We start from the raw sequence: 18,755 nt of genomic DNA on the forward strand, positions 1-18,755 counted from the left end.
TTTTAGATCAGTAATATTTTAATAATTTGCAGATATTCAGATGGTTTCTGGGTTGACTTTTGTATGGTGTATTAGGTCAGGTTTGTGGCATAAATGGCATTTTTGTAAAGATTTATATATATATGCTATACTGTGACCCTGAAGTGAGGTTAGCATTGAAAACCTGATTGCACAATGAAACATCACATAGATCATCAATGTGTTTGTTTGACTTATCTCTCCTTGCTCAGATTAGTTAACTGATATGAATGGGATAGGAGAGCACTCTTTTGTCAATTCTGTTGGCCTACATTTTGATATACCTGCATTTGTATCTTTCCTTCCTTTTTTCACATTTGAATTTTGTCCCAGTCACTACTCTTTGAGACCACTTGGTCATTATGTGCCCCATTTCTAAATGCAGTAATAAGAATTGGACTAGAATTAAACTAGGAGAGAACTGATTGCTCTGAACTGGCACAAGATTTTGCTCACATGCCAATGCAGCCATCAGTTTACTATTCTACTTTATCCAGCCACTTCTTAAAGAATAACTGTACATTTACTTTCTATTCATATAGCCTAGTTCCCCTGAACAAAAGCAACCCTCCCTCTCCTGCCCCGTATGCATACCTATTAGTACTGCTCAAAAGCCTCAGGCACCATCTGTACTGCGGGTACTAATGCAACTGCAAGGCTCACCCAGACTTTTTCTCACATGATCCATTAAAAAGAAATGAGGCTGTGCATCTTTATAATTAAGCCCAGGAGGTGGGTGAAACATATTGTAGTAGGTGAATCCTCGTTGTCTGGATCAGTAACGATTGCCGAATCACTTGTCAAGATGGTGTATGGCTGCACGTGTATTTAATCCCATCCCAGATGCTTACTTACCTAAATACCATATTTTTTATTCATAAAAGGCAGCAAAGGAGTACAGACAATGAGGTCACATCAAATCCAGCCAGTTCTCACATGACTGAGTATGGCCTGCCTTAACAAGGAGATGTTCAGTAGCCGATCCTATTGATATCTATGGAGAACACTTGCTTTGGTACACCCGGGACAAGGAATATATTGCCAACAGGATGTCATTATTTTAATATTGGCTGCTGTTTATTAAGAATATTTTATGTGTAAAAACTCCCTAGCCACTACTTCACTGGCAATTTTGATGTAGCCAAAACCTTTGTTATTATTAATAATATTAATAATAATAATAATACTATTATATTTGGATAGGTTTTTTTTTGTGTCCCATTGAGTTATGGGTAATCCAGTTGTCACCAGAACAGAACCAGAACTTTTCACTTATACGTTGGCTGGATGTTAGCTATTATGGCTTTTCAGTTTTCATGTTGTCACCAGTGCCAGATTTGTGAGAGGGCAAAAGTGGCAACTGCCCTGAGCCCCCTGATAGAAGCAACACCCCTCTATACAAAAATAATATAAAACACTATAAAAAATATATAAATAATTTTAAAAAATACATTATAACATGTATGATTATTAAAAAATTACTATCTTTTTACTTCGGAAGTAATATTTTGCCGGTCTTTATCTGTAAAAGTTTTTACTCTGGACTGGTACATCGTATCACTTCTAAAAACTAATTTTGGCAGCTCAAGCAAACCACACATAGAGCGCATACGCTCTTAAGCAAGGTTGCCTATGGCTGCGTGTGTGTGTGTACATGTGGCCTCAGAATGACGTCATGTCATGCATTTTAAAAATTTGTGACTGTCAATGAGAATGTAAAGCATCTCTGTGTATGAGGTTCACCAAACCTGAAGTGCCCTGGGTACCCGTAATCTGTTGTAACTGCTTAACCTTATGCCAACTTTTTTGCATTAGGCGATATGTAGGGAAGGTTTTATTAGGTTTACAGAAAGATTGAGCCTCAAGACCCTCAGCCAAGGAGCCAGAGGCAGTGCAATGCAACATCACTTTTAGAGTAGAGTCATCAACTGGAGCTGGGTGAGCACCTCTCTCTGCAATACCTTTATGAAAATGCTACAGCTGACTAGCAAGGTAGTACAACCATGGGTTGGGCAAAGCTATCCCCCTTCTATACTTGGGATGCTACAATAGTTCCAGCCGGACCCGAGGTGAACGGTCCCCCAAAGCAACGAGTGAAAAATGATATTTATGATTGCAAACGTTTTCAATGGAATCATGGCTGGGGAGTTATGAAGGAAGTATAGCAATTGGGGCATAAATATCATATTTATAAGATTTGCTCCACCTGCCAGAGATAACCAGAATTTGGACTATATCTTGACCTTATCTTTAAATCGATTCAACAAAGGAGCCACATTGAGGCGACAATAATCTAGTAAACCAGTACTAATGAGGATACCTAAATATTTGAAGGAGGTTGTAATCACCACCGAACAAAAAGTAGGCACCATGGGATCTGTGACCCCATTGGCAACAGTGCCGATTTACACCAGTTAATGATTAGTCCCGAATAATGGCCAAACTGTGAAATGATATGCATAACGGTACACAAGGAAGGTCCAGTGTCTCCAAGCAGAAGCAAGCCATCATAAGCATATAGCAATATTTTTTCTTGATAAGTACCATAATTAAAACCCTCAACATCTATACTAGCCCTAATTCGTGCTGCCAAAGGCTCAATGGCCAGTGCAAACAAAAGCGGGAAAAGGGGACATCCCTGACAGGTACCCTTGGCCAAGTGAAAAGTTGAGGACATTGCTCTACCCTGTTTAATTACGGCACAGGGAGAGTGATATTGAAGCTTCAACCAATTTATAAACCGGTCACCAAAACTGTATCTCGTGAGAATCCACCATAAGTAATCCCATTCTATGCTATCAAATGCCTTAGTGGCATCTGTGACGGGCGCGACGTCAGACCCCCAGGCCTTCTCACCAACTTGTGACCGAAGGACTAGCCAATCTAAAACCGTGCTGTCACGTGCGGAACAGTGCCACACTCAGCTGCAACCTGCACAAAGATTTTCCAGCTCACTGGACCTCAATCTATGTGCCGCAGCCTGAGATCGATTGTTACTGGGTCAGGTTAATTACGCAATTAACCCTTCACACTGCCACCATCGCCTTTTTGTACAGAGAAGGAGGAAACTCGACAATCTTAGCAGTAACACTATGAAGTTTGAATAAGCTTCTGTATACACACTGTCACCGCAGGCAGATGTATGCAGAAGTTTAAAACACACAGTAGCGCTCTTCAGAGACAGGTATTCTTAGTTTGCATTAAAGAGCTTTAGAAACAGTTCAACGCTTTTCAGAAAATAGGATTTATTACTAAAAAGGTCAAAATGGTGCAATAATAATATTTACAGAAAAAGATGTAGCCAATATATATATATATAAATACAGAGAGAAATAACACAGCAGAGAGATAAAGAAAGAGGTTTAAAAAGGTAGAATACTTGCAGAAGTCCTGTTTTAAGCAGCGTTCAAGTGTCCTGAACAAAAGGGAAACGTTTCTCCCAAAGTTGGTTCCTGATGTTAAAATGGAGATCTCTTCATCTTCCTTCCCCAGGCATAACAGCCTTTTCTAGCAACCCAGCAGGGTGTGTCCTTAAAGCAGATAACCAAGGCGGGGAACTCAGGCTATGACCAAATCCCTCGCAGTTTATATCATGGTCAATAACCTTCCATATGTACAAGGAGATATCTCTTTCTGCTCTCGGGTAGACGTAATCTAGGGGTGTAAGGTATCAGGTGACTCGCAGTAAACTGACCAATCTCAATAATTGTTTTGTGTTATTGTATGTATTTCCTACGAGAAGTTATGAAAGTGTATGAAAAAGTGGTTTCCCAAATTAGATATATGTTTTACTGCTATTTCGGAATGCTTTTCAAGTCCAGTGACTGACGAGTTTATAGCTTTATGATCAGCTCAAAGCAAGAGTCTCGCAGACTTCATGGAACCAGCTAATTGGGTTTATAACCATGAAGCGTATCCAGCCGTTTGAACTCAGCACACACACAGACCACCGTCCACTCAACAGAAAGGGAGGGGGGCTGATTTTGGAGTGAGAATGACACAAGATGGATGATCAAAATGGATGTTTGCGTCCATATTTGTACGTACAATTGCTACAGCATCTAACGACAGAGGCGCTCTACAGCCCCTGTTGTCAGCCGGCATTTGCATAATAATAAACAGTCTGCGTAAATTAACAGCGGTGGACGTCTGAGGCATGAAACCTGCCTGATCAGGGTTTATGATAGTGGTAATTGCTATATTTTAAGCGAAGCACTAATACTTCGGCCAGAATCTTTATGTAAGATTGTAATAGGGATATAGGTCTATAGGAGCTAGGGTCAGTGGCCATCTTGTCCGGCTTAAGTAGCAAGACCACTGTGGCCTTGGTCATAGAGGCAGGCAGAGAGCCCCTGTCATAGGCCGTCTGAAGCACCTAAGAATCCGTTCCATTTTGTGTGTTTTATATGTGCTGTCTCACATATCCCGTCATTTCCCATCTCTTCTATATCCACAGGAAGTGAGGGGAAATCTATGCAATAGGGACTCAGCAATAAAAACTTGACAGCAATTATAACCATTCCCCATTCTATCTAAAATACAATAAAAAGTACTACTTGAGTCAGGTCCTTAAAAGTGAAAGCGAAATCATCTAGTGTTTTAAATTTGGTTAGATACTGAGAGTTAACACATTTGGTGATTTAAACTGTCAGCAGTGCTGGAGTTAAGGTTTAGGTGCTTGGACCTAAATCTTTGCCCTCTCTTTCCTACTGGATTCTTTACAAAGGAGTTTCACTGTCACTGATGGAATGCAATATCCGAGGCAGGATGATAGTGGGTGGGAAAAATGTTGTCTATTGGGGCAGAATTTACCCCAAGTCAGGTAAACTGAGCCAGTGAATGAAACTATTCTCAAAGGGACACAAAAAAATAGCCTTTAAGGCATACAAACAAAGGCATAAGCAAAAACCTTGTGAAGTTACCTACTGTATTAGGCAAATCTTTAAAAGCTTAAAAATTAAACATAGCTTGTTAATTTTTAATGTTTACTGCTTCCAGGCAGCAGGTGGAGCTCTGCTTTCATTGTACCACCAAACAAGCAAGCTTAGCTTTACCCCCTGGCTGTTATCATCATGCAGCAGGTGTCAGTATCACAGCTAGGCTCTTGTTAGTAGCCCCATGCACTTTGTGCTCGAAAAAAGTCAAAGTATAGTCCTTATATAAGCCAGAGAGTTTATATAATTAAAAATCAAGTGGTCCATTTTACAGCAGATATTTAATGCGTTTCAGCTTATAAAGCCTTAGTCATAGCATAACTATGACTCTTCAGTTTGGTCAAATACTGTAGTACCTAATATGTACTGCATATGTTTTGTTTTATTTGCATAGAGTAGGGAATGGTTAAGACTCCTGTCAGTTTTGTTTTTTGTTTTTTTCTGTCTGTCTACTGGAGATTTCCCTTAACTTCTTGTCCCAGACACAGGAAAACAGATTCAGGGAAGATCTACTTTTAGGGCTGGCTCACACTAAAACGCAGTGCAGGAAAAGCACATTATGTACACGTTTACCCCATTGTGAGACACACGTGGGTGCTATTAACTGTTAATGGCACCCCAAATGCAGCACGGTTGTGGCCACCAAACCACATGATACCACAGTACTATGCGGTTCGGTGCAACCTGATTTGTAAAAGTAGTGCTTCCACTACTTTTTGCACATCCCTCTCTCATGAGGAAAAAAGGCAAATTGAGAAGCTTTTATTGTGTTCTCTCCTCTCCCTTTGGAAAACCCAGAATGTTCTGAAAAAACAGTGTTATGGGTGTACCATATAGTATTATTATTATTATTATTATTATTAACAACGATAATAATAACAATATATAAGATTTCTATAGTGCCAACAATTTGCGCAACACTTGAGGGTAGACAGTACAGTTACAAAACAATTCAATACAGGAGGAATCAGAGGGCCCTGCTCATTAGAGCTTACAGTCCAGGAGGGATGTTTAAGAGATACAAAAGGTAATAATTGTGGGGGATGAGCTGATGGAGAAAATAAAGTACAGTTATTAGGTGAGGGCAGGATAGGCTTCTCTGAAGAGATGGGTTTTCAGGGATTGTCTAAAAGCAGACATCAGAGTAGGAGACAGTCAGACAGATTGGATAGGGAATTCCATAGAATGGGAGAGACTCTGAAAAAGTCCTGGAGGCGAGCATGAGAGGAGAAGCAAAGGGAGCTAAAGAGCAGGAGGTCTTGGGAGAAAAGAAGAGAAGGATTTGGTTGGTATTTTGAGACTAGGTTAGTGATGGAGCTGGGGGCTGAGTTGTGGATGGCTTTGTAAGTTCTTGTTAGTATTGAATTGAATTTGTTGGGTGAGAGGAAGCCAGTGGAGGGATTGACAGAGATGAGTAGTGGACACTGAATGGTTGGTAAAGTGGATGAGTCTGGCAGCAGCATTCAGGATGGACTGGAGGGGGGATAGCCTATGTAAAGGCAAGCCAATGAGGAGGGAGTTGCAGTAGTTGATTCAAGAGATGACCAGGGAGTGAATTAGAAGCTTTGCGGTGCCATTGGTTTGGAAGGGGCGTATTTTGGAGATGTTGCGGAGGTTAAGGCAGCAAGCTTTGGACAATGATTGGATGTGAGGAAAGGATAGTTCAGGGTCCAGGATAACCTTGGCATGCAGGGATAGGTTAATAGTTGTTCATCAATCTTGACAGAGAAGTCAGGGGAAGAGGCAAGTTGGGAGGAAATATTATGAGGTCGATTTTGGATAGATTGAGTTTAAGGAAGTATTGTGACACCCAGACTGATATGTATGTTAGTAAATTAGTGATGCATGTAGAGACTGATGGAGTGAGCTGTGGGGTAGAAAGATAGATTTAGGTGTCATCAGTGTAGAAATGGTATTGGAAGCCATGGAAGGCTATCAACTGACCCAGGGAGGAGGTGTAGATGGAGAATTGGAAAGATCTAAGAACAGGACCTTGGGGGACCCCAACAAAGAAAGAGGATGAAGTAAAATTGTAATTAACGCTGAAGGTGCAGTGGGATAAGTAGGATGAGATACGTTTTTTGGAAATGGGGACTTTCAAAGCACCATAATTTGAAAACAACTGTTAAAATAACAATTTTTATTGAATTCATTATAACATTTATTCTAACAGTTGTTTTCAAATTATGGTGCTTTGAAAGCCCATTTCCAAAAAAAGTATGCCTATATATGTATTGATTATTGGGATGTAAACACCATACATATTTAAAATAAATCAGAAATTAATGACCAGTAGTTATAATAAATAGGATGAGAACAAGCAAAGAGTACAGTCATGGAGATTAAAAGAGTGGAGTTTTTGAGGAGGAGGGGGTGATCCACTGTGTCATGGTCAGCAGAGTGGTCCAGAAGTAGGAGTACAGAATAGTGTCCATTAGTTAAAGTTGTCAGTAGATTGTTTGTTTTAGGAGGGTAATTTCTATAGAGCATTGAGAAGATTATGAAGACTGAAGGGGATCAAGATGGCTATTTTCAGTGAGATGGTTGCTCAGTTGGTTGTAGACCAGATGCTCAAGGAGTTTGGAAGAAAAGGGGAGCAAGGAGATGGGGTGAATGTTAAGATTGGTGGGGTCCAGTTAAGACCTTTTAACTATGAGGTTGACTAATGCATAATTTAGAGTTGGGGAAGATGCCAGAAGAGAGGGTGAGATTGAAGATGTGAGTTAAAGATTGTAGGATAGAGCCAGAGGGTGATTGTAGCATATGCGAGGAAACAGGGTCCAGTGGGAAACTGGTTAGGTGAACATTAGAAAAAAGTTTAGCAACCTTGTCTATAGTAGTGGGGTTGAATGAGGGAAGTAATCACTGTGCCTGTGGACAGGATTGATTTACTTTAGGATCTTATAAAAATAATGAAACCTTTTTTAAAAGATCAGTTTTACATTTCATTTCTAAATCCAAAAAAATCAAATCAAATTGACCCCAAATCATTATCATGCTGTTTGTAAGAGAAGATGCGCTCACATATGTTTAGCACACTGGCGTCTATGTGAACCTATGAGGCATATTTATAAAGCAGTGAATCTGGCATTAACCAAACGTTCACTGCAAGTGAGTCTTTAAGGTGCATGTTTTGAATGACAGTGATTAATTCACATCAAGGAATGTTTGGGGAAAGTTACATTCACTACTTCATAAATACGCCCGTATGTGTGAAACATGTATAACAGTTCCTTGTATCACTTGACATTTCCATTTCATTAATATTTACACAGATTGAAGACATGTCTGCAACCCATGAAGCTGTTCTGCTGGAGATAAAGAATTTCCATTCAGCTGCTGTAACTGCAATCCATGAAGATCATGAGAAGAGTGTTTATGGTAAAACTTTCATTTTAATTTTTCTGTTAATGCAGTAGCATGGTAAAGTTGACCAGAGAGTAATTTTTGTAAATCATAGATTGCTTATCAGATATTGTATATAGGTCCATGAGGAAATCTGTAAAAAACATGGATGTTAGAAGTCCAAGTGAAAACATTTCTGAAACATTCTTCCTAGCTCACTGCTGACCAATATGTGGACAACTTGTCATTATGTCACTGCTCGCCTGGTACAGTTCACCACCCCTGCCTGCAGGAATCCGACATTCACTGCCCCATACAGTTGCAAGAAAAAGTATGTGAACCCCTTGGGATTACATGGAGTTTTGCATGAATTGGGCATAAAATGTGCTCTGAACGTCATCTAAGTCACAACAATAGAAGAACACAGTGTGCTGAACATATTACTACACAAACATTAGATGTTGCCATGGTTTAATTGCACATAACATGTAAACATTCACAGTGCAGGGAGGAAAAAGTATGTGAACCTTTGGACTTAATAACTGGTTGACCCTCCTTTGGCAGCAATAACCTCAACCAAACGTTTCTTGTAGTTGCAGATCAGACCTGCACAACGATCTGGAGTAATTTTGGACCACTCCTCTTCACAAAACTGTTTCAGTGTAGCAATATTCTTGGGATGTCTGGTGTGAATCGCTCTCTTAAGGTCATGCCACTGCATTTCAATCGGGTTGAGGTCAGGACTCTGACTGGGCCACTCCAGAAGGTGTATTCTGTGCTGCTACAGCCATTGTTTTGTTGAATTACTTGTATGCTTTGGGTCATTGTCCTGTTGCATCACCCATCCTCTGCGGAGCTTCAGTTGGCGAACAGATGGTCGTATATTTTCCTGCAAAATGTCTTGATAAACTCTGGAATTCATTTTCCCATCAATGACAACAAACCGTCCAGGCCCCGAGGCAGCAAAGCAGCCCCAAACCATGATGCTCCTTCCGCCATGTTTTACAGTGGGGATGAGGTTTTGATGTTGGTGTGCTGTGCCTTTTTTTCTCCACACATAGTGTTGTGTGTTCTTCCCAAACAACTCAATCTTGGTTTCATCTGTCCACAGTATATTTTGCCAGTAGTGCTGTGGAACATCCAGGTGCTCTTTTGCAAACTTCAAACGTGCTGTAATATTCTTTTTGGACAGCAATGGCTTCCTCCGTGGTGTCCTCCCATGTACTCCATTCTTGTTTAATGTTTTCCTTATTGTAGATGTGTCAACAAAAATGTTAGCATGTGCCAGAGATTTCTGTAGGTCTTTAGCTGACACTCTGGGATTCTTCTTTACCTCATGCAGCATTCTGCTCTGTGCTCTTGCAGTCATTTTTACAGGACGACCACACCTAGGGAGAGTAGCAACAGTGCTAAACTTTCTCCATTTGTAGACAGTCTGTCTTACCGTGGACACATGAACATCAAGGCTTTTGGAGATACTTTTGTAACCCTTTCCAGCTTCATGCAAGTCAACAATTCTTGATCGTAGGTCTTCTGAGAGCTCTTTTCTGCGAGGCATGGTTCACATCAGACAGTGCTTCTTGAAACCAGTAAACCCAAAGCAGGTGTGTGTTTTTTAAGGGCAGGACAGCTGTCAGCAACACATCCAATATCATCACACTTATTGGAGTCAAGGTTGGCTCACTCCTGGCTCCAATTAGCTCTGGGAGAAGTCATTAAGCTAGGGCCTCACATACTTTTTCCTCCCTGCACTGTGAATGTTTACATGTTATGTGCAATTAAACCATGGCAACATCTAATGTTTGTGTAGTATTATGTTCAGCAGACTGTGTTCTTCTATTGTTGTGACTTAGATGACGTTCAGAGCACATTTTATGCCCAATTCATGCAAAACTCCACATAATCCCAAGGGGTTCACATACTTTTTCTTGCAACTGTATGCAGCAGCTGTGATATCATTTTCTTTCACCTTGAGTTATAACAAATCTGCCACTTAGATTATTAATCTTCCTGACTGAGGGCCAATTCACACCACATATAGTCCAGTGTGTTTTTTTTTTTTTGCATCAAAAATGAATGGATAGTAGGTTATATGGTTTCCAATGGCATAGTTCACACCAGTGTGGTCAGTTCCAGTGCCAAAAGAAAAAGTAGAACATGCTGCATTTTTTCTACAACATCAAAAACGTACCAGAACGCATCAAAAATGCAGTGGAACGCATCAAAAGCACATAAAAAACGTGAATGCAGAAACGCATCCTGAAAGCATCTGGATTGCCTTTCTGTGGTGTGAAGTGGCCCTGAAACATGTCTTGTCTACAGTATCCTCCAGTTCACACCACATGCAGTCCAGTGTGCTTTTTTTTGCATCAAAAACACATGGATAGCATGTTATATGGTTTCCAATGGCATAGTTAACACCAGTGCGTTCAGTTCCAGTGCTATCCAGAAAAAAAGTAGAAAATGCTGCATTTTTTCTGCATTGAACTGTACTGGAACGCACCTTAAATGCACCAGAACACACGTCCTTATTTAGGGCAAAGAAAAAAAGAGGGGAAAAAATGCACCGAAATGCATCAAAACGCGCCAAAATGCATCTGGGACTTATCCAGACTGCGTTTCTGTGGTGTGAACTGCCCCTAACTGCTGAAAACCGTAATGATAACCCCTGTCTGTTTTTTTGTGTCACATTTGTGTCACATTGGGGAGAATTTTCCTTCACTTCCTATCCCATAGTGAAAACATAGTGTCCAAAGTAAGGAGGAAAGTCTCCCTTTCATTCTCTGTGAAAATGATCATCAGAACCAGTAGTGAGTGCAATTCTCTTTAAAAGGGACACAGTCATAAAAACCAAACAGGTGTTCTTTTTTTGTCGTTCCTTTCTGACTAAAACTCTAATCCTTCATAGTAACTGAATCCTTAAAAGCGCAGGCTTACATCATGGCCATTAAGGCTGCTGTGTTAGGCTCTCAAAGCTTTGATATTTCAGTGGGAAACCCCTTCTATTGGAATTGTGTATATGCGGTGACATCTCTATAATTGTTTCCCTTTCTACAGATACTAGCCTATGTTAGTACTCTCTTTAGTCTTCAAGCTGCTCTAGGAAAATTAAATCTTAAAAGACAGTAATTGTATAAATGACTCCTAATTATAATGACAGGATAATTCCAGCAGTATATTAAAAATGCAAATGAGTGCTTGTGACAGTAGAATGTCTATAATGTAAAGCAGTGAGACAGACGAGGCTGCAGTGATGGATGAATCGCTTGTCTTGTTCTGATGGTCTCACTGGGCCTTATTGCATCAATTCCCCAGAATAGATCTGACCCCCGGATTACTCACTGTAGTATCTGATGTTTCCATTTTGTACCATGTAACATATGTAGCTGTCACCTTTATGGTACAAATATATGGTTGATACAGTGCTGCCTTTGTAATTGTATTGTAATGTGGTGGAAAAGTACTGATACAAATATTGATGCTATGGCAGGGGTAAGCAACCTTTCGAATCCAGTGTGCCGAAAAATATTTGTAAGTAATTGAGTCAGACAGGGTTCCACATTAGAAATCTTTGGGCCCTGTACAGCTTACCTGAAAGGCACCCCATTGTTTCTCTAGAACCTTCCAGAAACCCACAAAACCTCCCACATTTAGAACTAAAGATAAACACCTTAGGGAGAATGGGTCCTGCAGCACACTATGTGCACCTCTGCAAAAGGTGGGCTCGGTAAACTATACTGAGTATCATTTGTGGATTGATAGAGTATGCACCTAAATTGCATATACACCACACACATGCTGCAGCCTTGTGCTCACAACACATTACAATGGCACAAAATAGAGTCTTACAGACACATATGAACATCAGTCCAAAGGATATTTTTTGAAAATCCAAACTCTAATTCCCCCTCCCAATTCTGTGGAACTCAGCTGGCAGGTGACAATGCCAATGTGGGGGTTCTCCAATGTCACCCCACTAGCGCTGCTTGTAATCTGAGCTGGGGTGGTTAGAGTTTGGATTCAAAAAAATGTACCAGATTGCAGAAACCTCTCCCTACTATGGTATTGTCAGGGTCTGGATCTGAAAGGGGGACGTATGTGGCGTCTAGCTGTAGCTCTTCTCGCTGTGCCACCTGCCATGCTGGACAGATCCCTGTCTGATCCTTTGGACAATCATGCCTTGTGTCTTGTTTTTGGTGAACTTCAAACTCTTTGCTCCTCTCATGAACTCCCTGATTTAAGCCTTGTCTATGCATTCCTTTTTGCCAGATTATTCTCTCATGGTCAGGGGTCAGGCTTAGAGACCAGTAACTATAGTAGTAGAGAGGTTTACAGCAACCAGCAAAATTAGTACATGGGCTCACCCAAGTCTCAGGGTCTAAAAACTAACTGGTCTTCAGCAGAGCTCCTGATGGTGGAGATGGGTTCCACTGTGTTCTACTGCCAGGTCATGGTCCTCTGGATCTACCCACCAGGATGTGAGCAAACTGGGGCTCGGTAACAGATGTAGCAGGTAGGGATCAAGCAGAAGTGTGGTCATTGAAGAAGCCAAAGGTTAGTAACAAGTGGTTGCAGGTTGGGATAAAGCAGAAGTGTAGTCAAGGAACAAGCCAAAGGTCAATAACAAATGGTAGTGAAGATAAGGACTGCTGCAGGTATGCAAGGAGCAAGATATTGGTTTGACTACAGGAAGTGCAGAAACATGGCTTATTTCAGAAAGTTCACGTGAGAAGCAAAGAGTTCAGGTTTCAGTAGAAACAAGATACAAGGCAAGATTGTCCAAGGGACCAGGCAAGGAGCTTTCCAGCATCTCAGGTGACACAGCGAGAAGAGGTACAGCCAGAGACTGCAGAAGTCCCAGGTTCAGACCCGGGTCCTGACAAGTATGGTGATGATAGAAAAGGCTGCAAAAAATAAATATGTCTTTTCCAGCTTTCTCTCCAGCCTGCATTTCACCCCTTCATACTGCAGCTCCCTCCCAGCCACAGCACGTTGCCCACCTGCTGACCCCTCTGTACTGGTGGTACACCCTTAACTGTGGCCATATCTCTAGATCTGGCAGTTATGGAAGGGGGATCTGGCTCATGAAACAATGCAAGCAGACTTCCTCGATCACAGTTTCGAGTGTCCCCAGCTGCCAGCATGTTTTTGTCAAGGTGAGTGGGCCAGGAGCATCACGTGCCAGCAGGACAGGCATCAGTCACCACCCCTGGCATGTGTGCCAGGGGTTGCTGCCCCTGTGCTATGGCATATATGTATCTTATCTAAGAAAAGAAGTAGCCAACAACCTAAATGTATGTTGCACCACACTAAATTCAGTTCTGAAGGACAGTAAGTTAACAAAAATTTAAATCTGAGCGGGATTGTGCTTTCCAGAGATTATAACTGTGGAAAACTAAATAAACAGTACTGGACTGAATGCAGCCTTGTTACCCAGGTGTTAAAAAATCCTGGGAAATAGCGATCTTACTGTTGCTTGAACAAATCAATGGGTACACTTTACTTGAATAAGTGGTTTTTGTTAGAAGATAATACACAACACAACTGCAGGTTACACCTTGGAATGGTAGACCAGAGGCATGAGTATCTTGAAAGACAATATGTAGCCTCTAGCAATAGCTGCGCTTGTATGTATAATGGCCAATTTCAACAAACTTTGATGGGCAAATGCAGCATGATTTTCTGAAGTTATTCATATTTAATTGCAAATGTAGCTAACCTGCTTCAGCTGCTTTTTCAGTCCCGAAGGTAGAAAGTTGAGTTATTCTTGGGTTTAGATTCTCTTTACCTTTAAAACATTTCTAGTCAACATTGCCCTCTAGCGGAGAAGTGTGGATGTAGCATGTCTATAAAAGAGCTTCAGTAATAAAATGTTATCAGTATTGCACACCTAAAGCTGAGCAATATTTTGTTCACAACATATTGTTAAGTGATATGAACACTATTGAACATTGTACAAAAATGTACGGCTGAATGTTTTCAAATATTCTTGTTGCTTTACTTGTTTCCCCATCGCATCACAGTAGAAAACTGGCCTGTTACTATGTGTTACCTATTCTTTTTACACAGAGTTGAGAGAGAGTCATGAGTTAGAGAAGAAAATGCTTGAAGATGGTTTTGAAATATTACGGCTATCACTACAGGTAAGTGTTTGTAATGCAAAGAATAACAAGGACTTTTTGTTACAGGAATTCTAAGAGAGATTTAAAGCCGAACTCCAGCTTCATCAGTTGCCACAGGCATACAAGAATAAAAAAGCAGCTATGGCTGCATCTCTCACCTTATATCTGGCACTGTCCCCTGTAGACTTACTGGTTTTTGATCCAACGCCGGTCAGCTTCTAGGTTAAATGAAATGTCCCCCTGCATCCAACCCAGTTACTGATATTGACAGGAGGATGTTGCACAGATCAGAAGCACATTATTTTAATATGACCATATCAGTGCTGTTGCTGAATTGTTTTAGAATGGGTGCTAAGTGGGAGGTTGTGATTTTCCTGTATTTACATGGTCAGTGCTTTAGTAGGAATCGGTGCATTCCTGCCATCTGGTAGGACACATGAAATCCTGTGCACAGGATACTACTGCAGTGAGTAAAAGAATGAGAATTTACTTTTTCTTTGTATTGTTTTGAATGTCATGGCCAGTTTAAAGCTGGAATATATAGCACAGTTTACAAAATAAACTCCCATATTGGGTGAAATCTTACAAAACGGAGTTGGAAGGTTTGAGAATATCAGTAAATGACCAAGGTCATGGTGGGCTGTCCTCAGTGATGCAGAGAGTGGTGTTGATGATGGTATTATGTCATGCTGCTCTCTGTATTATATTTATTTGGAGTGCAGAGAATTTTAAGATTCATGACACCCTGCACTCACAGTATGTCTAGAGTCTTCTGGGTTGAATGACTCTGGGAGTAAAACCCAGAAGACCGAGGGCATCCAGTGGCAGAAAAGAATTACTGCAGGGGGCAGTTCTGGAGAAAAGGTGAGTATTGCAGCAAGAGCTGCTGTTTAATTTCATCTACTGCTGGACCACCCATTTTTAAATAGAAAACAAGCCCAAAGCTGGGCTTTAACAAATTAATCTCTTTATGAAGCTTTGTTTGCTATGAGCTAAATGACAGCATAATGCATTGTTTGATTTCATGTTATAACTAGTGGATCTAAGTCATGCATATCAAGACTTTATCACCATAACAGATGAAACCCTGTGTTAGCCTATATGCCAGCAACTTTACAATCTTGCAGTCTGTCAGGACCATTTTAACAATGTTTTTTTATTTTTATTTTTACTAAATAGGCTGTAAATTACAATGTAGCTTTTACATATATCTAAGTAAGGCAACCTTAGTCAGAATGGAAGTGCAAGGCTGGGTAACCTGGAGGCAGATGGAATCATCCTTACCCATATAAATGTCACTTTTCAACTTGCAACATTTAGGATGAGCAAAGCAAAGTAGAAATAGTTATAATATACAAGAAGAGTAGGTTTTGTATAATGGCACTGTATATTGTATAACTGCAGAATACAGCTAAAGCTTTATTAACAGATATCCTTTTTTGCAGTTGCAGTAATGCTTCTGGTCCTGCAGTTTTTGATATCAGCAAACCTGTCTTGTAGGATGTCAAATTGGATGGGGGGGGGGGGTTCACCGAAAATAAGGAAAGAGGTTCTTTAGGCTCTCACTCAATGGCCAACTGTGGCAGCACCATTATGCAATGTGTGCACGGAAAGCAAGTCAAAGTGTAAAACATCTGAAAGACTAGTTACCCATCAGGTCTTCTTTACCTTTGATTGGCAGTGCACAGCAGAGCGAGAGTCCAATAGTGGCTTTTGAAACCGCCCATTGTCATGTGCAAGTAAAACGGACCTGTTTGGGAAATAGCCTCTATGTTCCCCATCAGGCTCCGCCCACTAAGGGCATTTCCGTATTTGGGTAATGACATCACCTGTATTCTGTTTTACATTTAGCTTTCAGGTGAGAATCACCCAGCCAACAGGTGAATGGTGTCCAGGATACAGTACTGTGTGGGAAGCAGTGACTGCTTCCCAGCACAGGCATGGCATACCTCTGAACACCAGCTCAGAGTTGGTCTTAATGACCTTTTCCTAATCTGAGAATTGGCGATAATTAATTAAGAATCTGTTGCCGCCATAGTGACAGGTACTTAAAGTGGTATTAGTAAGAACTACTTGAAATTGTCGCATGAGTCAGTCATATTACCAAAACTGGCACAAATGCTTGCCTGAATTAGGTACAGGTAGTTCTTAAGGGAACTACCACTAGAAAAGTGCTGTTACGGCTGTTTTGAATTTCCGTGCCAGTCTTGTCTGATATTTAATGAAGGTTACGGTGTGAACACACAAAAAAAATAAAAAAATCTTTCAAAGATCTCAGTTTTATAGTAATACTAGGAAAGTTCCCTTCCCCCATCCCACTTTCCATAAACTGCCCAATATTATCCTTATCTGATGTTGTATTAGACATATCTAGGTATATTGGTATTGACTGTAAAAGTAATATTGATTTTCTCATGAAGTTCTGTTTTCTCCCACAGGATCAAGTTGATACTTTGACGTTCCAGAATCATTCACTAAGAGATCGGGCAAAAATGTTTGAAGAAGCACTGATGAAGAGCACTAAGGAACAGCTGGAGGTGATTTTTTTTTCATCATCTTTATCAGAAGTTACAATTTAAACTCTCCTCTTTCCAACCCCTTCTTTATCTGGTATTGTCCACTGTAAATTTTAACATGACCTGAAACAGTCATGTTAGAATATATTGCCTGCTAACAGTGGTTAGATAGACCCAAAGCATTAGGGAAACAAAATGCATTTTTCTTTTTTTCGCAAACCACCAGTTAGCTGTCATACTATATGTTTGAACACTGTAGCATACACTCTACTGCAACCCAAACGTATTAGTAATTTCACCTTATATACTGTAGAACCTGTGCACATACTGTATGTTGGTGTGTATTGTGGGAATGTAGTAAATACTGTGAGGTTATGATCTGCTTGTCCATGCAAGATGCACCACTGTATACGCATACAAACCTAACTAAATAAGGCTCTGTTTGTAGAGCAGATATACACTTAGCAATATTAATATTACAGGTACTTATATAGCGGCGTTAATTTACATATATATTGTACGTTCACATCATATATGGTATCCTTTCCAATAGCAGACAAAAACGACTGTTGCACCAGCGTCTTTTGTCCACTGAGAAGACAGCTGTTCCATATGTTCTTCCTCCCGGCAATGTAGATGGGCATGTTGTTCACATGCACAGACTCCTCCCAACACGTTTCGTCTCAAGGACTTTGTTAATGGATAAGGCCAGCATATGTGAATATTCCCAGCTGCATATCCTTTCCTCTTAAGCTCAAAAATTCCATGATGCTCTCCCAGGGTTCATACTCTTATCAGTCTGCTCCACAGTAGTTTAACAATATGTTCTAATTCTTTTATATAATCTACCATTATGAACCTAATAGCTTATATATTATCACAGGTGATTATTCACTCTCTATATAAACCCTTCTAAATAAAATCAATACATACCATCATCATTTTAAATTAGATCAATACAATACATTAACAATTAGACAATGAATTCTCATATTTTGCAAATAACTCCATACAATTAAACAATACATTTTCATGAATTATATTTATCTCTACAAATAAATACTATTGTAATACATATAGGATGGCTCTTACTTATCACTAATAAAACAATTGAGATCCCCCAATCTATGAGGTTAGTTGGAGAGGACCAGTTAGTATCCGAGTGTCACAGTAAGCTGAGGAGGTATAAGATCTTTTGGATTGGGCTGTGTATGGCAGAGGCAAATATTTTAATAGCGATGTTTTGAGTGCTAAGCTAGCACCTAAAAATGTGAGTTAATTTTTTTTTTTTTTTAATAAATGGTTTAAAAAGAATTAAACATTAATTGACTAATTTGTTCTTGTTGCCATTTCTGAGAGATGAAGAGAGATATGTGAAGGTTTGTGAAGATTTATCAAGGGGATATTTACTGATATTAAAGGAGAAGTATAGCCTATGGATCACAGGAGTGATCTGTAATCCTGTTACCTGGCTGATGTCACAGAGCTGAACCAGGCTCTGGAAAGATCCTGAACACATGGTGGGATCCACCCATAAGCCTGGACATGCAGTTGGCTCAGCCTGTCAGCTGTGCTGCCTCCCAGCCAGCATTCCAGTGTGTGCTGGTGGGGCAGAGCAGAGAGCTGGTGACTGACAGTCCAGGCTCACTGCTCAGAGCAGAGGGGAGAACTGAGCGGTGTTTGATCACTGAGTGCTCAGTGTAGAGCCATAGGGGACATATGCAGCATTGGATCGATGCTGCATCCACCTAGGTGGGTATAATTATTTTTTCTTAATAAATCCCATACTTCTCTTTTAACAATAAGTGTATGTAGACCAG

General features: G+C 40.4%; 1 protein-coding gene across 1 annotated transcript in view; it reads left to right on the forward strand.

Annotated features, from left to right (window-relative positions):
- Window positions 1-18,755, forward strand: part of MTUS2 (microtubule associated scaffold protein 2) — a 783,807-nt gene that overhangs the window by 749,364 nt on the left and 15,688 nt on the right. Inside the window, exons 12-14 of the mRNA XM_089685846.1 lie at window positions 8,228-8,333; window positions 14,367-14,440; window positions 16,858-16,956. Of these exons, the coding sequence (XP_089541972.1) occupies window positions 8,228-8,333; window positions 14,367-14,440; window positions 16,858-16,956 (279 nt within the window). The remainder of the gene's footprint in view (window positions 1-8,227; window positions 8,334-14,366; window positions 14,441-16,857; window positions 16,957-18,755) is intronic.

This window comes from Staurois parvus, unplaced genomic scaffold (genome assembly GCF_062004578.1).
Source record: "Staurois parvus isolate SC_StPar_1 unplaced genomic scaffold, SC_StPar_1.0 ptg000387l, whole genome shotgun sequence".
Lineage (NCBI taxonomy): Eukaryota > Metazoa > Chordata > Amphibia > Anura > Ranidae > Staurois > Staurois parvus.